This window comes from Morchella importuna, assembly GCF_003444635.1.
Source record: "Morchella importuna strain M04M26 chromosome Unknown Morimp01GS054, whole genome shotgun sequence".
Taxonomy (NCBI): domain Eukaryota; kingdom Fungi; phylum Ascomycota; class Pezizomycetes; order Pezizales; family Morchellaceae; genus Morchella; species Morchella importuna.
This window is the reverse complement of record NW_025763451.1, coordinates 198,328-222,578: the sequence shown is the minus strand read 5'-3', so window position 1 is coordinate 222,578 and position 24,251 is coordinate 198,328. Positions and strand designations below refer to the sequence as shown.

Sequence of the window (24,251 nt, the reverse complement as noted above, 5' to 3'; positions counted from 1 at the left end):
CTCCACGCTTATCCCAGAACACTCCGTCGTCTCGGTTTCCTGCACTTTCCTGTATTGCCATGCGTCCCGTGATTTTCGGTGATACTTCGCATGGAACTCTCAGAGTGGCTCGTCTGCCATTCCTTACAACAATTTGTACGGTTCCCAAGAGTTTTCTGAGAGATAACCCTACCAGGTAATCCGATATTGCACGAATTTCTTCCCACGACCAGCCTGCTGCCATTGGCTATCGGCTATTTTCTTGAGAACGTAACTGTCTTCCCCTTGAACCTCATCCGGAGGTGGAAGCAGTATAGCTCGTTGAGGGTCCAGCAGAGATATATGGAAGACATTATGAATGTTCCACTGAGCGGGTAGATTCAGCCTGTAGGACGCGACGCCAAGTTTCCCGACAACCTCAAAGGGACCCAATTTTTTTGGTGGTCTAGCTTGTTTGAGGGTCACTTGGTTAAGATGTTGCGTCGGTCCAGCATCACCTCGTCCCTGACCTTCAGTTCTGGAGCACTCATATGTTTCTGATCATGCCATTTTTTTGCCGTGCTTGTGCCGCGCTGGACGCGTCGAAGTTGTCTAGTTTCCGTTTAAGTGAGGGCCAAGTGGAATCTGGTTGAAACCCATAGTTCGCGTAGAACGGCGATACTTTGGTTGACTCTTGGGTGGCCGTGTTGTAGGCGTACTCGACAAGCGGGAGTAACTCTGCCCAATCGTCCTGCTGATAGAAGCAATAGTTTTTGAGATACTGTTCTAGCGTTTGGTTGACTCTCTCAGTTTGCCCGTCAGTTTGAGGACGATATGTTTCGATTCTAGAGTCCTGATCGGAGATAATCTCCTCAGGAAGTACATGCAGTCGCAATATCTTCCGGAGGAAGATTTGAACAAGTTCTTCGATGGTTGCTTTGGTGATAAAGTCCATTGAAATGGAACTCCAAGGCATAGAGAGGACCTCTAAAGGTTGCAACATCCCATACTTCTTATGTGTTTGAGGCTTTAGCGCGTTGACATGTATCGCAACTCCGAACGTATTCTTCCACATCGTTGTCCATCTTTGGCCAAAGGACAGTGCCCGAAGGCGTTCTGCCGTTTTGAATTGTCCAAAGTGACCAGCAGTCCTCGAATCATGTGGGGCACTCAGGATCTTGAGCTTCAGTTCCCGATGATTTGGAATGTACCGCCTTTCCTTATAGAAGACGTCTCCGTCCTTTAAAGTCAGGTCTCGGTTCACCAAATTCCCAGAGGTGTTCTCAATAGCTTTTTTCAAGGAAAGGTACTCTAGATCTAAGGCTGCTCGAGCCCAGATTTCATCCAGGAGCACCGGTGTGAGTTTGCAGACTTGGGCTGATCTTGCCAATGCTGAGTTGATCATAACGATCGGGTGTTGGCCAGAACCCATTATAAGTTGTCCTGGCTTAAACAAGAATTTCAGGGTCTTGATGAGCCTTACCCCCCTCTTTAAGGGCGTGGTCCCAACGCCGCGACAAGATGTCTGGTTTGGCGTTTAGTTTTCCAGGGCGGTATACAACTTTGAAGTCAAACTCCGTGAGGTTGGCCACCCATCGATTTTATCTCGGTTTCAGCGCCCCCTTTTTTTTTTTGCTATCAAAGTAGGTCAGGTTGTTTTTTTTTTTTTTTTTTTTTTTTTTTTTTTTTTTTTGATGGTCGGTGACGACCGTGACCGTATCTTTGTAGGAACGCAGAAGGTGACTCCGGGGGTGGTGTACCTCTGTGAGATTCCGGGGATAACCCCTTGGCGAACCCGGGCTGGAGGAAGCCCAGAGGTGTAACGGGGGTAAAGAGAGCCCAACTCATGCCTAGGTCCGGAAGGAGGGAACTGAGGATCTTATCATCCACTAACTGACCGTTATAGCCAGTCTTGGCTGTGAGGGTAAGGGCCTTCCATTGGGCTACCGCATCATCCCTAGAGATAGCTTCGCCAAAGGCTGCTCTGAGAGCATCCACAAAGGAATCCCAGCGCTTCCATTTCTCATCTAACACCACAGACATCCCAGCTATCCGGTTGGCAGAAGCTTGGTCAATGGAGTTGTGGTAAGCCTCATACCACTTGACCGGAGCATCTCCTTCCATCAGGTTACCAGCATATCGGAACCTAACATCGTCGGGGGTAAAGGACCGGCTTTCAATGGAGAAGACATTCTCACATTGCCGGATGAAGGTCTCCACATTGTCTGCTTTGCCATTGAACTTGGCCTGAGGGTGTACCTTGGGTTCTCGGGCGCTGGCGGCAGCGGAGGGGTGTGAGGGGGCCGGAGGTCTCATGAACTGTGTCTTGGAGGCCAGGAGCTCTCTCTGCTGCTTCTCCAGCATCTTCCTGAGGTATCTCCGCCATCGTCTCCTATCTCCATACTCAGGCTCCGAATCTGAACTATCTGAGTCCCCTCCCGGGTTGGGAGCGCCACCAACCGGGGGGCTATTCCATTTTGTCCACCATTACCCGCTGGTTCTGGGTTCTGGTTTTCTCCACCGGGGGTTTCCCTCCGGCTGGAGGTTACTCCTGGGGGACTTCGCTCGTTGAAGCATGACACAATGGCACCTAACTCCTTGTCGTGAACGTCATAATTCCGTTCGGCTTGTGACATCCTTTTGGAGTAAAAGACTCCTGGATACCACTTGTTGTCATCTCGGTGGAATTGGGACGGTATCCTAGATTTAGCGAAGTTGGAGGCATCGGTCTCAATCTTGGTAGCTAGCTCGGCATCAAAGTGGGCTAGTACGGGGGCGGATGGGAGGCCTCTTTCAGGACTTCGAACGCATGCTCGTATCCCTCAGACCAGGTAAACTCGGTGTCCTTGTCTCTTTCCACGGTTAGTGCCGGGTTCGGTTAAAGCCGGACCGAACTCCTGCTTCGGCTAACCACGCTGATTCTCGGAACTGGAATAGGAGTTCGCTTATAAAAGCGGGGTATCCGTCGAACTAAGGAGGGTAAAAATTCCTTTCCCTCTATTCATTCTACACTCCAGGAAGTTCGATCTTTCCATACCCAACACCAAATTTATCACCACTTTTCAGCAACAATGTTCTTCTTTATTCTATTCCTCTCTTTGTTCATCGCGATCAATTCGTCTATCGTACAAGCGTTGTTATCTAACGCTAGTCGATCTCGGCGGGAGGCAAGGCTTAGGTCCTCAACTGGTTCGGTAGTTACTGACCTCCTGGAGCTGGACGGTGGTAACACCATCTACGCTCGGAGAGTTGCTCGTAAAGCCGTCCGATCACGGAGTGCCATGAGGTAGGCATGATCCAGCGAGTTGTGTAACCTCTTCTTACTACCGCTAATGCTTCCACAGGCATGCTGTTCCTCGGGGTTTGGAGACCTCGACCTTCGATGGCCATTTCAACCAGGTCCCATTTCTGACTCGGGAGGATTACCGTCGTCCTTATCCCTTCTCCCAACCAGGGGACAGAAGTGTTGGTCAGGCTCGTGTCCGTGCGGCACTGATGGAGAAACGGGAACAGGTGCAGTAGATGCGGGATGAGATTGCGCGAGATGGAAGGGGAGCTGAGTGGATGCGGCAGCGAGTGGTCCAAGAAGAGGCAAGGGAGAGACAGAGACTAGCTCTCCAGGCATATTACGAGGCATGGTGGCGCCAGAAGAAAGCCAGTTATCCTCCACTTCCGGACTCTTCCTGCCGTCATCGTGGGCGGAGTAACGTTGACTTTGGTTGGGACTGGGGCCCAGATGGGGAACGGGGCCCGTTGGTCAATGGGACTATCAGGATTTTCTAGGAGCGATCCTGGATGTGGTCTCCTTTCCGAGCGAAGCTGGGCGCTATAACCCTTTGAGCGAATGTGGGCGCTATAACCCTTTGAGCGAATGTGGGCGCTATAACCCTTTGACGGATACAGTGGAGACCATAGTAAAGTGTTAGCCTCTCCCGTGCCAGCCTGAGCTGAAAAAAAAAGCTAACTGCTCGGTTTTTTCAGCATTGAAAATGGTCCTAGGTGTTCAGGTAGGTTTTTTCTTTCTCGTGGGGTTCTTTAAGCGAGGAGCTTAAAGTTATACTGTAACGGGGGTGCCTTGTAAGGGCGCGACCGTGACTTCGATCAGGTAGATAGGCAGAAAGGAATACGACAAGCTATCCTTTCGGCTCGTTCGATGGAAAGATAGAGTTTCATTTGTTTGATCGTTATTTGTAGTCTAGAAACTTAATAACTTTAAGGGGGCTCCTCGCTGGTAAAGACTCGCTGATCCCCCCGAGACCAAGCTGGGGCAACCGAGTTCCTTTATGGAAGTTCGGCGCCCCTTCCTTCATTCCCTCTTTCCTTTTTTCACTGGCCGTCCCCTTTCAAATAATCTGGGGGCACCGCCTATTTTCTATCAGGGGGGAGGAGAAGAGTTGCTACCACACCGCGGGCGAATTTTCGTCCGAGTCAAATCTCGCAATCCTTGCCAAGAAAGGGTCGGGATCCTAGGAACTAGAGGAAACAGCCGACCAGACAGCAATTGCTTATTCAGAGTATTTAGAATAGATTTGGGTGTTTTTAAAGCAAAGGTTTTGCTTTGGTCGTTTGGATCGCACTCTTACTCCCCCCGAAGATGCAAAGTTATTGCGCCTCAAAGGTTGAATGCCAAGGTAGGGTAACTTATGTTTGGGGTTACCCTTCATTATTTGGCCTGCTCGTCCTGCTGCTCTAGTTTTGGTCCAGTCGTCTAGCTTGACTTGTAAGACTTCTTGCTCGCCAGGATCTCTACCCTCTATACCAATAGAGGTAGGGGCTCATCTGCCCTTGTCTTCACCCATCGATGAAGAACCAGCTGCGGTTAACCTAGGGCCGTATGGCTTGACTGGTAGAACAGGTATTTTTTGTAACAGCCCTACTGTGGCCCTGTTACAATCATTGATCATTGCCTGGAAGGCGGAAGGGGCGTTGCATAGACCGAATGGCATCACATTGTACTGATACAGTCCATAGCGGGTTCTGAAAGCGGTTTTCCACTCATGACCTTCTGCTATCCTGATCAAGTTGAAGCCATTCTTCAGGTCTATCTTTGTGAAGATCTTGGCTTTGAACAACCTATCCCTGAGCTCACTCATGATAGGCAGCGGATACTTGTCCTTGACAGTGACCTTGTTCAACCCTCTGTAATCAACACAAATTCGCCATGTCCCATCCTTCTTAGGTATGAACAATATGGGCGCCGCTGCTGGGCTGCTAGATCTAGAGATCTTTCCTAGAGACAACTCTTTGTCCAGGTACTCTCGGAGGGCTTTCAGCTCTGGAGCGGAACATGGGTATAGTGGGCCAAATGGGGGAGCGGTACCAGGCAAGAGGTTGATCTTCAGATCATTTCGGGAGTGTGGAGGCAGCTCCTGTATCTTCTCTTGACTGAATACGTCGGCCCATTCCCTATAGCGGAGAGGTATCCTTTCAGAGATATCTCCTCCATCCTCATCATGCCATACTGAAGCGGCCAGTTGATACACTACATCTTCTTCTTCCATCAGTTGGTATGAAGAGATGAGTTCAAACTTGATCGCTGCTGGGAGACAGTTCTGCTTGCAGTAGTCACTTCGCCAGCTTATGGTATTGAGTTCCCAATTGATATCCGGGTTGTGCTTCCTTGCCCATGCAATTGGCAGGTAACCTGATATTCCTTCTTCCAAAGTAGCCACTTCCCATCGGAGTGTCTCCTTATGATCTCCCATGTTCATGTGGACTGGGTGAGTGTAATACTCTCCTCCGCCCATCATGACATCTCCTTGAGCATCATACATTGTCAGAGGTTGATCTCGCCGCACTAAGGGAACTCCATGCTTCCTGACAAAACTCTGGTTGAGGATTGCTCCTGTACAACCGGTGTCAAAGAGGAATGTCCCTTGGGCGTCTTCAACTTTGTTCTTGACCGTCCATGACAGTTCTGCTTTCAGTATTGGCCTCTTGCCATGTACTGGTAAGGATGGAAGTTTCTGTTCCATTCTTCTTCGCTTCTGTGCGAGTTCTGGGCTTGATTCTCTTTGTCTTTTCTCCATTGCTACTAGCTGCGGGCACTACTAAGATCAAAAGATCCTTTGGTTCTATTCCCAAGCAATAATATAGCAAGTGTATTGTGTGGAAGTCTGGTAGCGGGCTGGAAGTGTCTTTGTAGCAAATGTAACTTTGGCAGAGCACTTACAGACCAGCTGTTTCGGGTCATAAACCCATCCTCAGAGTGCTTGGAATCAATCAAATAGGCGAAAACACAAAAATTTATTCAAGAGAAACAAAGAAATCGAGACCCAAAAGAAAACTAGTAAACATAGACTCTAAACAGACATTTCTTACCAGATGATTTCATTGTCCGAGTCTTGCTCAGGCTGAAAGACGAAATCTTCTGTCACCTCTGGGAGTACAACAAGTGGTTCCTCTGCTACAACCGCAGCCACTTTAGCTTTCTTCTGAGGATTGGTCTTGCCATTTCCTCGTTTCCGCTTTTGTACCCTCACTGCTGCCACTCGGACTACAGTAGGTTCCCTGGACCAACAGTCGGTCCATTTGTGTCTGGACTTGCCGCACTATTGCACAAGTCAGTCTATGTACTCTACCAATAGGGAGTACCGGAAGGTCATACCTTCAAGCATACTTCTGCTTTCCTTCTTTCTTCTAGGATATCCCCCGGGATACCCTTCAGCTCCATCGCTTTGTCCTTGGAACTGGTTTCCTTCTGAGGTTTGGAGGAGCTTGCAGCTTCTCTCTTCCCCTTGGGATGCCGTTCCTTCTCAGCAGGGGGATCTCTCTTGGTCCTGGCGGGTGTTTTCTCAGCGGCTACCGTCTGGTACCTCTCATGGGTGTGTCCTAGCTCTCTTAGAGCAGCTATCCGCTCCATCAAGGACTTGGGCTTGGGGGTAAAGAGAGCCCAACTCATGCCTAGGTCCGGAAGGAGGGAACTAAGGATCTTATCATCCACTAACTGACCCTCGTAGCCAGTCTTTCACATCAGCTGAATAATACTATTCAGGAAGGAGTCTATTCCTCCCTTAGCTGTGTGGGTAAGGGTGTTCCATTGGGCTACCGCATCATCCCTAGAGATGGCTTCACCAAAGGCTGCTCTGAGAGCATCCACAAAGGAATCCCAGCGCTTCCATCTCTCATCCAACACCACAGGCATCCCAGCTACCCGGTTGGCAGAAGCTTGGTCGATAGAGTTGTGGTAAGCTTCATACCACTTGACCGGAGCATCTCCTTCCATCAGGTTGCCAGCATATCGGATCCTGACCTCTTCAGAGGTAAAGGACTGGCCCTCAATGGAGAAGACGTTCTCACATTGCCGGATGAAGGTCTCCACGTTGTCTGCTTTGCCATTGAACTTGGCCGGAGGGGGTGCTTTGGGTTCTCGGGCCCTAGAGGCAGCGGAGGGGTGTGAGGGGGCCGGAGGTCTCATGAACTGTGCCATGGAGGCCAGGAGTTCTTTCTGTTGCCTCTCCAACTTCTTCCTGAGGTACCTTCGCCATCCTCTCCTGTCACCATCCTCAGGCTCCGAGTCTGAACTGTCTGAGTCCCCTCCTGGGTTGGGAGCGCCCCCAACTGGGGGGACAATTCCATCTCCTCCACCATTACCCGCTGGTTCTGGGTTCTGGTTTTCTCCACCAGGGTTTCCTTCTGGCTGGAGGTTCCTCCTAGGTGACTCCGGGGGTGGTGAGCCTCTGTGGGATTCTGGGGATAACCCCTGGCGAACCCAGGCTGGAGGGAGCCCGGAGGGACCACTCCTGACCGGTGTCTGGGAGTAGTAATCGTCGTCTCCTATAGGTTGTCGGGGGGCCTTGCTAGGCCGCCTGCCAACGGGCTTGATGGGGCTCTCTGAGGAGGTAAAGGTGAGCCTCCAATGGCCGGTGGCATCATCAGGGGAAGTGTCCTCTGCCTGATAGACCTGACTGGAAACGCTGCAAAGGGGTTCACCCTTTGGTGGAAGGTTCTCAGGGCCGCTCTGGATGAGGCCCTGGAGTTTTGCGGAGGTGCGGGATTGGGGACAGGTGCTGGTGTAGGCATCCTGGCGATGGAGAGCCTTCCTTCATTAATGGCTCTCTGGATGTCTTCCAGGAAGTTAGGGGGCATCGCCGGGTTTGTCCATTCAATGTCCTCCATCTCATCCGCTCCTAAGTCATCTCTCTGAGCATAACTCTGGAGTTGTGCCTGGACTGAGGAGACTTGTTCTTGCATATAGCCGAAGGCATTCCGGAGCAGGACTGCCTCAGCTTCTTGTCTTTCTTGCACCAAGGCTAGCGCATTGCCGGCCTTGATGACTTCCTGTTGCAGGCTGTGCTTCAGGTAGCGCTGCAATTCCGCAAAGAAGTCCTGTAGGGTGACTTCGTCGGTATCTTGCCAGGTGGGCTCACATCCGGGGATGTAAGACTGGAGCGCCGTCCTGGGCTTGTGGATCAACTGTGTCTGTCCCTCTTGGAATTCTAAAGCTGCCGGTTGCCATTCAATCTGAAGAGGCGCTTGGGGAGCCGGGAGGGCGGACATGTTGTGAGAGGAAAGAATAATCTGAAGGTGATTTGAGCACTAAAGATTATCTGTAACGGGGGCAGCCTATCTATGTATCGCTAGAATCCAATAGAATAGATGCGGCCGTGCAAGATAGAAATCAGGTGCAGATTTATTCAAAGATACTATCGCTAGAACTCAATAATCTTTAAGGGCTCTGCTACCGATAATGGTCTACTCGAAGATGAGGATCAGGTCAGTTGGGCGGGAATGATCCTGAGTACTTATACTCCAAAGGATTCTATTCTCTGCTCCTACTTCCTTACTAAGTTCCGGTGCTACCTCCTAGTGGAAGGGAAGCAATACCATCGCTACCCCGCTTCTCTCTAAGCGTCAGCGAGTGCTTCCGATTCCGAAGGCAACCACCCTTAGTCAAAGCCTTTGTAACACCTGCAGCCTTTGTTGCCACACAACTAGGGGCCTGCATGAATGAGCTGCCGCTCAGGTGTAAGCTTAATCATTGCTGTAGAGCTTCCGCTTATTGTAGACTTCCCAGGCATAGTCTCTTCCACTGCTGGCGGACTTCCAATGCTCAGAGGATGTGGAGGATCGCTGAGCACTCAGAGCTTCACTCTGGCTAGCCTTCTAATCATTGGCGAGGCACAGACTCGTCAGTCATTGCTCCCATGAGTAGATCCTCTTCCTAGCGCTCAGAATGTAGTTACTCTGACAGTTGGTAGCTAACCACACTGCCGGTACTTGCATGTCACTGTGCAACTGGCTTCTAACAATAACTCTCAGCATGTAACCGGGCCCTGTGTGTACTCATACACCAGACAGTTGAAATGGCTCCGTTACACTTCTTATGTCTTGAGGTCTTATTCCTCTGGCAGCTGTCACAGCTCCGGACATATTCCTCAACATCTTTATCCATGTTGGGCCAAAAGAAGTTTTCACCCGCTCTAATGTCTTGAACTGGCCGAAATGGCCTGCCACCTTAGAGTCATGGGTATCGGTCAGGATATCCATCTGGAGCTTCTTGTCCTTGGGAATGTACCATCGATTCTTGTAAAAGATGAGGCCGTCCTTGATAGACAAGTTTTGGTCCAAGTTTGGTTTCCTTTCAACCAGGGAGCGGTGCAGTTCCTGCCAGATTCCATCCTCTTTAGCTACCGCACATAGGCGCTCTAAGAATGTACTCTGCAATTGATTCACCCTGACAGCCGCTAGCTTAACAGGATCCAAAACCAATTGACCTGGCCTAAAAAACATCTGTGGCTCCGGCTGCAAGGTTTCACTCCCCTCTTCAGGGCGGTGATCCCAACGCTTAGATAGCACATCAGGTTTGCCATTCTTTTCTCCCGGTCTGTAGACAACTTTGAAATTGTAACCTGCGAGGTCTTCAGACCATCTAGCTTGCCGCCTAGTGAGAACCTTGGTAGAGTTGAATTACTCTAAATTCTTGTAGTCTGTGAAAACCGTGATCTCATGCTCACAACTCTTGAGCATATGCTCCCATTCCCGGAAAGAGGCTACGATAGCTCCCATTTCCTTATCATGAATGTCATAGTTGATCTCAGCCGGGGAGAACTTCTTAGAATAGAAAGCTACCAGGTGTAGTTTCCCATCTTCCCCATACTGAGAGAGCACCGCTCCTTTGGCAAAGTCACTGGCATCAGTTTCGACCACAGTTCTTCTGCTAGGGTCAAAATGGAGAAGGATTGGAGCGCTTGTGAATAGCCTCTTGAGTTCCTCAAATGCTTGTTCACAGGCTGCGGTCCAATACCATTTCTTGTCATTTTGCAAGAGGTTGGTCAATGGTTTGCAAACTTTACTGAAGCCTTCAATGAAGCGGCGATAGAAGTTTGCAAATTCCAGGAAACCTTGCACTCCCTTAATGTTTCAGGGTACTGGCCATTCCTGAACCGCCTCCACCTTATCCTCTGACATAGATAACCCATTCTCTGAGATGTGATAGCCAAGGTATTCTACTTCTCGGACATGGAAGGATGTCTTGCTGATGGAGGCACACAGTCTTGCTTCTCTGAGCTTCTGTAGGACCTTCTCAACCAGCCTTTCATGCTCTTCCTCACTCTCCGAGTAGATGAGGATGTCGTCAATATAGACAACCACTCCTTCATCCAGTAGTTCCTTTAGCACATCATTGATCATTGCCTGGAAGGCGGAAGGGGCGTTGCATAGACCAAATGGCATCACATTATACTGATACAGTCCATAGCGGGTTCTGAAAGCGGTTTTCCACTCATGACCTTCTGCTATCCTGATCAAATTGAAGCCATTCTTCAAGTCTATCTTTGTAAAGATCTTGGCCTTGAACAACCTATCCCTGAGCTCACTCATGATAGGCAGCGGGTACTTGTCCTTGACAGTGACCTTGTTCAATCCTCTGTAATCAACACAAATTCGCCATGTTCCATCCTTCTTGGGTATGAACAATATGGGCGCCGCTGCTGGGCTGTTAGATCTGGAGATCTTACCCAAAGACAACTGTTTGTCTAGGTACTCCCGGAGGTCCTTCAATTCTGGAGCGGAACATGGGTATAGCGGGCCAAATGGGGGAGCGGTACCAGGCAAGAGATTGATCTTCAAGTCATTCCGAGAGTGCGGAGGCAGCTTCTGTATCTTCTCTTGACTGAATACATCAGCCCATTCCCTGTAGCAGAGAGGTATCCTTTCAGAGATATCTCCTCCATCCTCATCATGCCATACTGAAGCGGCCAGTTGGTACACTACATCTTCTTCTTCCATCAGTTGGTAGGGAGAGATGAGTTCAAACTTGATCGATGCTGGGAGACAATTCTGCTTGCAGTAGTCACTTCGCCAGCTTATGGTATTGAGTTCCCAATTGATATCCGGGTTGTGCTTCCTTGCCCATGCAATTGGCAGGTAACCTGATATTCCTTCTTCCAAAGTAGCCACTTCCCATCGGAGTGTCTCCTTATGATCTCCCATGTTCATGTGGACTGGGTGAGTGTAATACTCTCCTCCGCCCATCATGACATCTCCTTGAGCATCATACATTGTCAGAGGTTGATCTCGCCGCACTAAGGGAACACCATACTTCCTGACAAAACTCTTGTTCAGGATTGCTCCTGTACAACCGCTGTCAAAGAGGAATTACCCTTGGGCGTCTTCAACTTGGTTCTTGACCGTCCATAACAGTCCTGCTTTCAGTATTGGCCTCTTGCCGTGTACTGGTAACGATGGAAGCTTCTCTTCTAATCTTCTTCGCTTCTGTGCAGGTTCTGGGCTTGATTCTCTTTGTCTTTTCTCCATTGCTTAACAGTTACGGGCACTACTAAGATCAAAAGATCCTTTGGTTCTATCCCCAAGCGATGATAAAGCATGTATTTGTGGGGTAGTCTGGTAGCGGTTTGGAAGTGTCTTGTAGCAAATGTAACTTTGGCAGAGCACTTACAGACCAGCTGTTTCGTGTTATAAACCCATCCTCAGAGTGGTTGGAAACAATCAAATAGGCCGAAACACAATAATTTATTCAAGAGAAATAAAACAAGACCCCAAAGAAAACTAGTAAACAAAGACTCTAAACAGACACACTTTCTACCAGATGATTTTATTGTCCGAGTCTTGATCAGGCTGAAAAACGAAATCTCCTGTAACCTCTGGGAGTACAACAAGTGGTTCTTCTGCTATAACAGCAGCCACTTTAGCTTTCTTCTGAGGATTGGGCTTGCCATTTCCTCTTTTCCGCTTTTGTACCCTCACTGCTGCCACTCGGACAACAGTAGGTTCCCTGGACCAACAATCGGTCCATTTGTGTCTGGACTTGCCGCACTATTGCACAAGTCAGTCTATGCACTCTACCAATAGGGAGTACCGGAAGGTCATACCTTCAAGCATACTTCTGCTTTCCTTCTTTCTTCTAGAATATCCCCCGGGATACCCTTCAGTTCCACCGCTTTGTCTTTGGAACTAGCTTCCTTCTGAGGTTTGGAGGAGCTTGCAGCTTCTCTCTTCCTCTTGGAATGCCGTTCCTTCTCAGCAGGAGGATCTTTCTTGGTCCTGGCTGGTGTTTTCTCAGCTACTACCATCTGGTACCTCTCATGGGTGTGCCCTAGCTCTCTTAGAGCAGCTATCCGCTCCATCAAGGATTTTGGCTTGGGGGTAAAGAGAGCCCAACTCATGCCTAGGTCGGGAAGGAGGGAAATGAGGATCTTATCATCCACTAACTGACCCTTATAGCCAGTCTTCCACATCAGCTGAATAATGCTATTCAGGAAGGAGTCTATTCCTCCTTTGACTGTGTGGGTAAGGGCATTCCATTGGGCTAATGCATCATCCCTGGAGTTGGCTTCGCCAAAGGCTGCTCTGAGAGCATCCACAAAGAAATCCCAGCGCTTCCATCTCTCATCCAACACAACAGGCATCCCAGCTATCCGGTTGGCAGAAGCTTGGTCAATGGAGTTGTGATAAGCTTCATACCACTTGACCGGAGCATCTCCTTCCATCAGGTTGCCAGCATAACGGATCTTAACCTCTTCGGAGGTATAGGACTGGCTTTCAATGGAGAAGACATCCTCACAGTGCCGGATGAAGGTCTCCACATTGTCTGATTTGCCATTGAACTTGGCCGGAGGGGGTGCCTTGGGTTCTCGGGCCCTGGAGGCAGCGGAGGGGTGTTATGGGGCCGGAGGCCTCATTAACTGGGCCATCGAGGTGAGAAGCTCCTTCTGTTGCTTCTCTAGCTTCTTCCGGAGATATCTTCGCCATTCTCTCCTGGCTCTATCCTCAGGCTCCGAGTCTGAACTGTCTGAGTCCCCTCCCGGGTTGGGAGCACCACCAACTGGGGGGACTATTCCATTTCCTCCATCATTACCCGCTGGTTCTGGGTCCTGGTTCCCTCCACCGGGGTTTCCTTCTGGCTGGAGGTTCCTCCTAGGTGCCTCCGGGGGTGGTGAACCTCTGTGGGATTCGGGGGATAACCCCTGTCGGACGCAGGGTGGAGGAAGCCCAGAGGGTCCACTCCTAACCGGTGTTTGGGAGTAGTAATTGTCGTCTTCTACGGGTGGTCAGGGGGGCCTAGCTAGGCCACCTGCCAACGGGCTGGCTGGGGCTCTCTGAGGCAGGAGAGGTGAGCCTCCAATCGCCTATAGCATCATCAGGGGGAGAGTCCTCTGCCTGATTGACCTGACTGGAAACGCCGCAAAAGGGTTCACCCTTTGGTGGAAGGTTCTCAGGGCCGCTCTAGATGAGGCCCTGGAGTTCTGCAGAGGAGCAAGGTTAAGGACAAGTGCTGGTGTGGGCATTCTGGTGATAGAGAGCCGTCCTTCGTTGATGGCTCTCTGGATCTCCTCCAGAAAGTTAGGAGGCATGGCCGGGCTTGTCCACTCAATGTCCTCCATCTCATCCGTTCCCAAGTCATCTCTCTGGGCATAACTCTTGAGTTGTGCCTGGACTGAGGAGACTTGTTCTCGCATGTAGCCGAAGGTATCCCTGAGCAGGACTGCCTCCGCTTCTTGTCTTTCTTGCACCAAGGCTAGCGCATTGCCGGCCTTGATGACTTCCTGTTGCAGGCTGTGCTTGAGGTAGTTCTGCAATTCCGCAAAGAAGTCCTGTATGGTAACTTCGTTGGTATTTTGCCAGGTGGGCTCGGCTCCGGAGATGTAGGACTGGAGCGCCGTCCTGGGCTTGTGGATCAACTGTGTCTGACCCTCTTGGAATTCTAAGGCTGCCGGTTGCCATTCAATCTGAAGAGGCACTTGGGGAGCCGGAAGGGCGGACATGTTGTAGGAGGAAGAATAATCTGAAGGTAACTTGAGCACTTAAAGATTATCTGTTACGGGGACAGTCTTTCCACATATCGCTAGAATCAGATAGAAAGGTGTGGCCGTGCAAGATGGAAATCAGGAAATCGGATAGTTGGGCGAGAAGGATCCTGAGTACTTATACTCCAAAGGATTCCATTCCCTGCTCCTACTTCCTTACTAAGCTCTGGTGATTCCTTCTAGGGGAAGGGAAGCAATACCACCACTACCCCGCTTCTCTCTAAGTGTTAGCGGGTGCTTCCTGTTCCGAAGGCGATCACCCTTAGTCAAAGCCTTTGTAACACCTGCAGTCTTGGTTGTCGCACAACCGGGACCTGCATGAATGAGCTGCCGCTCAGGTGTAAGCTTAATCGTTGCTGTAGAGCTCTTCGCTTATTGTAGACTTTCCCATGCATAGTCCCTGCCACTACCGGCGGACTTATCAAGCTCAGAGGATGTAGAGGATCGCCGAGCACTCAGAGCTTCACTCTGGCTGGCCTTCTAGTCATTGGCGAGACATAGACTCGTCAGTCATTACTCCCATGAATATATCCTCTTCCTAGCACTCAGAATGTAGTTATTCTGACAGCTGGTAGCTAACCACACTGCCGGCACTTGCATGTCACTGTGTAACTGGCTTCTAACAATAACTCTCAGCATGTAACCGGGCCCTGTGTGTACTCATACACCAGACTGTTGAGATGGCTCCGTTACACTCCTGATGTTCTCCTGAGAAATCAAAACGGATTTTGATTCTCTGAAAACACAGGAGACCCTTTACAGAAATAGTTAAGCCTGCTGATGAGTCATCACCAGAACTTAGGAAGGAGGTAGGTGCAGGGAACAGAATTCTTTGGAGTATAAGTACTCAGGATCCTTCCCGTCCTAATATTTGACTTCTCCAGTCTTCAGAGATTGCCAATCAAGTATGCTATTCGATAGCAGAGCCTTTAAAGATTATTGAGTTCTAGCGATAGTATCTTTGAAATAATCTGCACCTGATTTCTATCTTGCATGGCCGCACCTATTCTATTGGATTCTAGCGATATATAGAAAAGGCTGTCCCCATTACACAGAGAATACAGTGGATTATTGGGCACTCAGAGCTTCACTCTAGCTGGTTTTCTATTTATTGGCGAGATACAGACTTGTCAGTCATTGCTCCCATGAATAGATCCTCTTCCTAGGGCTCAGAATATAGCTACTCTGATAGCTGGTACGTAACCACACTGCCGGTACTTGAATATCACTGTGCAACTGGCTTCTAAAAATAACTCTCGGCATGTAACTGGGCCCTGTGTGTACTCATACACCGGAGAGTTGAAATGGCTCCGTACAAACATAATAGAAACCCGATTCCAAATCCTGACTTTTCTTCTAGTTTCTGAAACCTAAACCTGAAGCGCCTAACGCTTACACTCATTCCCGAACCTAATCTTAATCCAGCAAACAAAACTGAAGCCACACTGATCTCTCATCCAACAACCCGATTCTGGAGACGTCTCGTCGGCAGGGCATGCAGCGGTGGTTGGGCCGTGATAATTACTGATGGTCAGAGCGGGGGCGGCCTTGATGGCCGCCCTGTGCGGGCATAGTTCAATTATTGGTATGGTATTGGGATGGTATTGATACAGTATCCCTCAAAATTTATTATTTTCGGCCATACAGTATCAATTCCAACTAAATATAGCACTTTATTTAACACGTCTTCATAGAAATAAACTATTCCCAACACTCTTGGTTTAACTTCGGGGCGCCTGAACTGCAAAGCATTGATTGCGCGACTGTATCAATGCTGTAAGCAGGACACCCCCGTTTCCGGTATTGTAGGCATAACGGTTAAGGGTAGTCTTGTTCCCAGATGTGCGCTGGATCGAAGCAAACACAGGCTGGGCACGAGACTAGGTTAAGGGCTATCTCTTGACATACCTCATGATATTCGGCTTGTCTGAATTAATCAATCAATCAATTCGACTTATATGGATCATCTAGTATCACTCGATTCATTGCATTACAGCTATATCTAATTAATTTTTGCCTTTTCTGACTTGATGGATTCTCCTCGTTTCCCGTATATCCTCAATACAAACATACAGGGAGTACCCGATAATTACGAATATCAGGTCCACTAGACACATTCGGAGAAAACCATGGGACCTTTCCCTCAACATTCTAACAATTCATCGATTTGAACCGGCCGACTATTAACTAAATTTCCTAAAGAACGCCTTTTTTTGCAAACTGATCCTCTCCCCGCTCCTCTCATATCCACGATAGAGAACAACATGAAATATACCGAATTATGTAATTCAAAAGGATTAGAATGTTTTTATCCTATAAATCACTCTTTTGCACCGATAAGCTAGTGATTTCGAAGGCTAATTCTCCGAGGCAAAATTGTGGAACTGCCAAATTGCAGTGGGTCCAACCCTGCAGATGGTGAAGAGGACCTGGTTGGTACTAGAAACGGCAGTTCATCAAGAAGAGTGCCTGCCATTGTAAGCGGTGGTGGTGAAGAGGGTGGTGCCGTATTTATATCGTCGCCGTAGAAAAAGCCACAGTACTCATCGTGAGCATTTCTCTCAGTGCTTACTCTCACCAGGGACGGCGGAAAAACCGAGAGAGGCTGTGGAGACGCCTCGGGAAGTTGCAGGTGCGATATCGGAATTGCAGTCTGGTTTGTCTGCACCTTAAAGAGTGCTACACGGAGGCGAAGACGAAGTGCTGTTGCTGCCGCTGCTGCTGAACTGGAGAAGGCCTCGGACACTGGAGCCTCCGGGTTGACCGATGTCTGCAATGGATAATCCGATCTCCCCGCCCGCGGGAACACCAAAGAATCTAATCGTTGCCTGCTTTCGAAACAACCTTTATCTACCTCTGCGAACCTTTCTTCTTGATATCGGTACTCCTGCCCTTCGTTTATCAATGGCTCCGAGACTGAATGGCAGAAGGACCGATCCCTCCCATCTATAGTCTATTTAATCCCTGTCAACAACTAAAGCTCCTAAAACAGCAACCCCTTGCGTCACTACGAGCACCAAAAACTTACAAGCTGTCCAAGCACTGCCGTGTCATCGTCATGAGCTGATGAACACGACAGACCTCCATCCACAACGCCATCCTCCAACCAGTGCTCAATTCCTAATCTTTTGTCGTGGGTTTCGGTATACCGGGCAGCTTTAGGTATTTGTGCGTCGTCCAGGAAGTCAATTGAGTGCTTTCCCAGCACTCTAACCTGGCCTTCTCTCCTGAGTTTTTCATGGTCAAACTCACTGTCAATTCTGCGCGGAGTGGCGGCTCGATGAGTGGAGACATTTCCATTGAGGAGGCCAAGTGCTTGGCGCCGTTGGAGACTTGCTCGTGTAGCCATCGAATCGTGAATTAACATACCGGAGAAATATCGTTTCTCGTGCGTAAAAGTAGTAGTTAAAAATAAGTAAACTGTGGAGAGATTGGTGAGACTGATGGTGTGCGAGCGACCAGCCTCGCTGGCGAGGGATGAAGAGGGATGGAAAAGTCCTGGGATTGGACCAATAAAGGATACAAGTCCATGCATGGAACAATTCAATAAGCATTCGTGACACCTATTGGGAGGCTGGACTTACGGCTGACCTCTGGGACAGCCCTAACCCTGAGAATTTATTATCCTTATTAAACCCGCACCCAACGAGATGATAAAGTACACATATGTGCATGTGCTTTACCTAGAGTACAATCCTCATTTTCGTGCTTCCACAGGAAGATCTCCATTAACTTTCAATCCGCTCTGGCTGCTCTCAAAATTTAAATAGAAATAACTCAAAACGTTCAATTCAAACAGCGGAAATTTTTAGAGTACAGAATGAAGAAAAATATAAGGAAATGAAGGACGCCATAAGAAATTATACCGATTTCGGTTACCAGCTCGACCCTTGTCTGTCGGCCAGAAAAAAATCAGCAAAGAGTTTATGTACCCGTAATTTGTTTGTTCCTTTGTTCCCACTCAAGCTTTGCTCTTCTTTTTCTCCTTCTTCTCCTTCTTGGACTTCTTCTTCTCCTTCACCTCTTCGACTTCCGCATCATCCTCTCTCCGCCTCTTCTTACTTGACTTTTCTTCTTTGTCCTCCTTGGCTTCGTTTTTCTCCTTCTTCTCCTTCTTGTCCTTCTTCTCCTTCTTATCCTTCTTGTCCTTCTTGGACTTTGGCTTGACAATGTCCTCCATTTCTTTATCAACCTCTTCTTCGTCATCATGATCAGCGTCAACATCAATTTCTGCCAAAACAGCATCCATTGCAGCTTTCTAAGCAAGTATTAGCCATAACCGAATTTCCTCTCTCGTTAATTACAGAGCATACCATGGCATCCTGGTTCTTGGTAGGGGCGGAACCGTTGGCGTAGAAATCAAGGCGCTCCTCAACCTGTTTCCTCAGAGCCTCACCGAACTTTGTTGTAGGGACATCCGAGAAACTGTCGATTCTGGAGGCAATGGAGCACTTGTTGGCCAAAAATCGGGAAATTCTTCCCTTGTTCTTGGCGCCAGCCCTACCGATGAAAGAAGAATGGTAGATGAGACCGTATTTGGGGGTGTTGCCCTTGGTTTTTAAAGCTCTGCGCCTCGTTAGAAGACAAATCATTGACCGTAACCCACCCGACTCTTAATTTTGGTAATACCTGAACAAAGCCTTCTCGGCACCAAGAATCTGCACTGTAGACGCAGGGTACTTGGAAAGGTTGGTCAAACTTCCAGCATGTGAAATCAATCTAGCACCAACAATCTCCCCGATAAGCTGCGCCAAATTAGGGGCAACGATCGCCATCTTGTCCACCAGGTATCCGTGCAAAGTTTTTCTATAGTCAGCGAGTGAAACAACCTTCTCAGCGAATGAGCAGATGTTGGTCATGTCGGCATCAGAGATGTCCTGGCCCATGGAGACCTTAGCAGCGTCAATAACTGCCTGGGCAATCTCCGCGTCGTCGTCAACGAGGGCAGCCAGTTCATGGAGACGGTCGTCAGACAGTGTCTTCTTGTCCCGGACGAAAAGAATAAGGCGGGCATATTGGTGGTTATCAGACACAATCTTGATCATTTCCGGAAAATGCCAGGAGTACCATTCCCTGTAAAATTTAACTGAGTAAGCAGGCGCTTGCTTTTGCGCCAGAATTTAAATTCTTCGGCACCAGTAAGAAAGTCCACAAACCTAACTCTCATGGCAAAAGTGTTGATATCCTTATCCAGGGTATCCAATAGCGCGATTGACTGAATAATGTGGTTGTCGTTCTTCTGGACTGAGAACTTTACCTTGGCCCTGGAATATGCGTGACCCAAACCTAGCTGAGCGCGGTCCATATCACCCTCCTGCAGCTGCTTGAGAAGCTTAGGCCCATGAAGCCTCAGCCCACGGAGCAAGTCTTGGACAACCTCGTTTGTCTCGCAATCAACACCGGGGAAAGCAGCCTTAATTGAACCAGCCAAGTTCTTATCGGTGATACCAAGAATCACCTTCTTCTTCTTCCCACCCTTGGGGAGATTGACCTCAAGGAGAGCTTTAAGGTGGTCGCTCGCGATACCCTCAGAGATGTCGTTTGCGTTCTCAAGTGCCTGCGCCGCACCTCTAATTTTCGCAATTGCGTTAACGACTATTTACAAAAAAGACACCTGCCCGGTATAATTGCCAAATTGAGCGGCAGGTTAAGAGACACTCACTGGAAGGGCGCGAAAGAGACAAGTTTGACCATCTTCCCGAATTTGGACAACTCAGTAGCAGCTTCTTGCACCTCTTTAAGGCGACTACCAATAGTCTCAGGCTGCAAAACGACCTGGTAAAGGCCGTAGCCTACCGAGGTCTCTTGGAGAAGGTAATCGACAGCAGACATTTTGGGCAATTCCGTTGTAGCAGTTTCTGTTTCGAGGCTGCTTGGAGGAATCTGAGAAGTTGGTTGGTGGGTGGAGTGGTTGCAGCGATGGATTGTCGTTGAAAGTTTAGAACTCGCTCTCGAAAATTTCAGATGGATACGCTAGCTGTTTGTGGAACTTAGGGTACAGGGTTTGATTTTGGCGGTCGGGGGGGTCTTTAGTAGTAGAGTCTAGTAGTGAACCACCACTCCTGGGAGTATCACCCAGGACCTAGGCGAGAAGAATTTATCTATTTATACTCAATTGGTCACCGCAGTTTAAGAATATTCCATTTCAGACGAATACCAAAGATGGGAAACGGAGTCTCCCTCATCATAGAGGGCTTGTGACATAACTTTTATAGTATGTCATAATATTCGCTATCATTACACATATCGCCAGCTATCGTAAAAAGTTTCGCAATAAACTGCTACCGTCATGCCTTGTCTTATACTGGGTTCAGTGCATACTTCGCCAACCAACACGAAATTCCTCTCGCCCCAGCCTAAAAGTCGTACCACCCTATCCAACAGCTTCCACTGTTGAATATTGACACTATAGTGTCTATATGTAATGGTGACCATCATATATATATTCTCCTAGGCTCGGAAGCCATATATCAACCAATGGGGTTGAATATTGGATTGAGTGATATGTCATGATTCACACCACAAAACCCTGGCCCGAGATCAGTACCGTCATATTAAGGCCTAAATCAGTAACCACGTGACACCAACGAGAATATATCGTTTTGTTTAGGGATCTATAGAATCTCAATATCATGTGTGTGCGGGTAGGCATACTGAACTATGCTGTTTACCATGTGGGCCATGCAAGTAACCAAAGTTGAATCGAGGGAAACCCATTCAGTGGGGTTTACCTATGAACCGTACTCTAGATATCCTGTAGCTCCAAAAGACAAGGCCTTAACTAGGTTATATTCAACATGAACTATTCACAAATTAGAATAGACGGACGAGAGTACTTTTATACCTCAAAGTCGGACTCACAACCACATTAGTCCGTAAACGCGGGTGCCTTGATACATGTATGTCCTATCAAGAAGCATTCCAATGGCAGCAGAATCTATGGGCACATCAATCGATCCGAAATAATCGTTAATAAAAACCACCTTTGATTCTAGTAGGATGATGGGTCAAATGCCCTTATACTTGCTTAAACCGTTAAGGCCACTATCGTTTCGTTGCATTACTCAACAAACTTTACTTACCCAATTTTAGATCGTATGAGTCTACTTTTTCCTGCAACTGTACTGTACTTTTAATATCCCAACTTCATCTCGAGATATCAAACCCACCTACAGGCTGTATTCTCAACCAGTGTGGGTCTGTGGATAGTGATCAATTAGTACCTTCGTAGCACTAAACGCAGCGCACGTACCTACATGCATCGCTCGATAGATACCTCAGGTCTAGAAAACAACAGGCTAAATATTTCGCAACGCCCAATATTGCTTACAGGCATGGTCCCACGTCACTGATTAATATAGAGCCGCAAGTCACCTCCGGGGTAGCAAGCCTCCCAGTTGGAATAAGATCGTTATCCAGCACCAATCACCGGGGGCTTCCAGCACTAAAGAGTAGAATAGCCCCATTTGATTCACAGGAAATCACTCATACATGCAGTCACCTACATGAAGATCTAGATCATCTACCCCGCACTCTCGCCATTTGGTCCGCATGATAGCTAAATCTTAGATTCTATTTCCGCCCCGCCGTGGATATTTATTATACAAAAGAACTCCGAAACCAAATACTAGATACTAGTTATACAAAAAAGAATAAGGAAATACTGCCACTTGTTTACAGTCCCTGTCGAACCTCAATCGCAGACTTTTATATCCAACACCATTCAAACAGTAAAGAAATATAACGAAAAGACCCGCCAGCCCGTCCACCCCCGAACCCGGAACCCCATGTATTTATGCAGACAAGGAAAAGAGAAAACACGATTCATAAACGAGCGACATATTGATAGACAAGGAAAAATAAAGAGAGAGTGTTTATGCGTATGCAGTTATAAGGGAAAAAAGGTGTCACGGAATTAATAAATCCTGATCCGATAACATATTAGAACAAGGGTTGTTGGATCTGGAGGGTGCTGTTACTCCGGAATACGGCACAGCACCCCACGATACCCTTCAAGTCCAGCACCATCAACAATGGGTTATAGGCACATTTCTCCGCCTTTCATGCATACACGTGAAATGGGAGAGAAAAAGTCTCGCATTCCCGTTGCCCCCATTGCTTCCGTCATCGCGACACCGCTGGCATTTTCCAGCTAACCAGATCCTCCCTTGCGCGCACCTCGTCAACCTCTCGTTCACTCATAGTGCTCCGGATACTACTTCTGCCGCTTGTTCTCCTTTCCGTAGGTGGTATAGCAAAGCTAACAATGCTTAGTGTATCACCGTCCCGCTTTCGTCGTAGATCGCTGGTACCGAGGTGTGTGTTTCCCGTGGTTGAATTCCCCCCACCGCTGCTCACAGCGCTCAACGAATCACTATCACTACCGTCCATTCCTCCCCGACTAAGCCCCCCCTCATATCTGACTGATTTGGGTTTCCCACGGAATCGTTCAGAGCGGGGGGTCCAGCCGTCACCGCCGGCAAAGATATCATCTATGCATTCCTCCGGGTTGAGTTCACCTGCCTGAAGTTGCCACGAAGCTGCGAGGGTACTGCGGTACATGTCGTGGATCGCGCTTCTGTCCCGCTTTTGAAATCTGGAAATAGAACGATCTGTACGTGATTAGGCAAGCTCAATGCTGGGGGTTGATTGCAAACTCACGTCCGGGATCTTCCACATCTCGAGCTTCTCCGATTATTCCTGCTATGCCCCCAAAAACCTGGGCGCCTTGTAATTGTGGGCTATGGCTTTCCGTCAGTATATTGGACAGGCAAAAACACTGGAGAGAACAAAGCTTACGCTATGAAATTCTCATCTCCTCCAACCTGGGTCAGCGCAACAGTGATCTAAAGGCGTCACATCCACATTAGCCATATATCGATATTTTGGGATCAAATATCGAACGACGTACCTTCAAAGTCGAATTAATCTTGCTATCCTGCATCAGATACCTCCTTGTATCCCTATGGACCTGCGTATACTCTGCCAAATTGAGCTGCACCGTCCCCAATGCAATGCGCTCCCTCGCGCCCGCATACTCCTGGCAGACCTCAAAGATGAGGAGCTGTTCCTGCAGCATCCCATTTCGCCCAATGGTCATCCGGATCTCTTCGCAGGTATGCGTGAAGTGCCATGCGACTTTATGGTCCTTTATTGTTTCCTTCGTGGTGCGCCCTCGGGCTTCGGCGCGATTTGAGCCCTGGAGGTGCCATTTGACGTAGGCTTGACCGGAAACGAGCGGGACATTGTTGAGGTCGTGAATCTGCGAAACATGTCAACTCGGGCCCCTATGTCTAAGAAACAAAATGTTTCGCCAATACTCGGGGAGTGGCCGGGGGGGTGGGTTTCTTACTTCTATAAAAAGATCGAATCTAGGCTGTTTGTAGAATAATCACATGTCAGCACTCGAAAAGAGAAAGAAAAAAATGGTTGTTAAGGACACAGTTCGAGTAGAATGGGTTTGATTTGAATGCATACCCGGCGGTTTTTTGGCACTATAATATCGTCGAATGAGAAATCCCTCGTCAGCACACCTCGTCGTAGCGATGAAGAGGACGATGAGGTGGAAGAAAAAGTGTAACTGGAGACGGGGCGGGGGGGCATGTGTGGTGCTTGTGTAGAGACCGTAGGAGACGGGGGAGACGATGATCCAGAGGAGGAGGAGGAGGAGGAGGAGGAGGATGTGGTGGAGGTTGAAGAGAGGGAGTGGGAGGAAAAAGAGGGAAATGTGGAGGAGAACTTCATACCAAATGTCTGCATTGCTGCTTGCACCTAGCGTGAGATGGTGGGGGGTGGTAGTAGAGATATAGTCAAGATCGGGCAAGAGGGGAGCAAAAAAGAGTGACCGGAGTATTGGCAACGGTCATGACATTTAAGCAAGCATGCGGGAAAGTCGAGTGAGGGAGTGAAGAGAGCTTGTTCGTATGGTATGGTATGTAGTATGGTATGGATTGTATGTATTGATCGCTTTCTACTGCCTACTCTATGTAAGTAACGGTCAGAGGGGTGTGGAGTCAAAAATAAGGG

The 24,251-nt window shown here is 48.6% G+C and overlaps 4 protein-coding genes across 4 annotated transcripts; all 4 read right to left on the bottom strand.

Moving 5' to 3' along the window:
- Positions 1–505: 505 nt before the first annotated feature.
- Positions 506–1,390, bottom strand: LAJ45_11029 (uncharacterized protein; the record flags this gene model as incomplete). The annotated part of the gene is made up of 1 exon (XM_046120542.1): positions 506–1,390. The coding sequence occupies one exon, from the start codon at positions 1,388–1,390 to the stop codon at positions 506–508; it is 885 nt and encodes a 294-aa protein (XP_045966313.1).
- A 15,176-nt stretch (positions 1,391–16,566) lies between these two features.
- On the bottom strand, positions 16,567–17,574 carry LAJ45_11028 (uncharacterized protein; the record flags this gene model as incomplete). The annotated part of the gene is made up of 2 exons (XM_046120541.1): positions 16,567–17,178; positions 17,254–17,574. 2 exons carry the CDS (start codon positions 17,572–17,574, stop codon positions 16,567–16,569), a joined length of 933 nt encoding a protein of 310 aa, XP_045966312.1.
- Positions 17,575–18,186: 612 nt separating this feature from the next.
- Positions 18,187–20,057, bottom strand: LAJ45_11027 (uncharacterized protein; the record flags this gene model as incomplete). The annotated part of the gene is made up of 5 exons (XM_046120540.1): positions 18,187–18,483; positions 18,539–18,791; positions 18,855–19,298; positions 19,382–19,795; positions 19,888–20,057. 5 exons carry the CDS (start codon positions 20,055–20,057, stop codon positions 18,187–18,189), a joined length of 1,578 nt encoding a protein of 525 aa, XP_045966311.1.
- Positions 20,058–22,349: 2,292 nt separating this feature from the next.
- Positions 22,350–23,984, bottom strand: LAJ45_11026 (uncharacterized protein; the record flags this gene model as incomplete). Its single annotated transcript, XM_046120539.1, has 7 exons — positions 22,350–22,837; positions 22,887–22,966; positions 23,025–23,071; positions 23,137–23,487; positions 23,578–23,601; positions 23,703–23,719; positions 23,972–23,984. The coding sequence occupies 7 exons, from the start codon at positions 23,982–23,984 to the stop codon at positions 22,350–22,352; spliced, it is 1,020 nt and encodes a 339-aa protein (XP_045966310.1).
- Between the last annotated feature and the right edge of the window lie 267 nt (positions 23,985–24,251).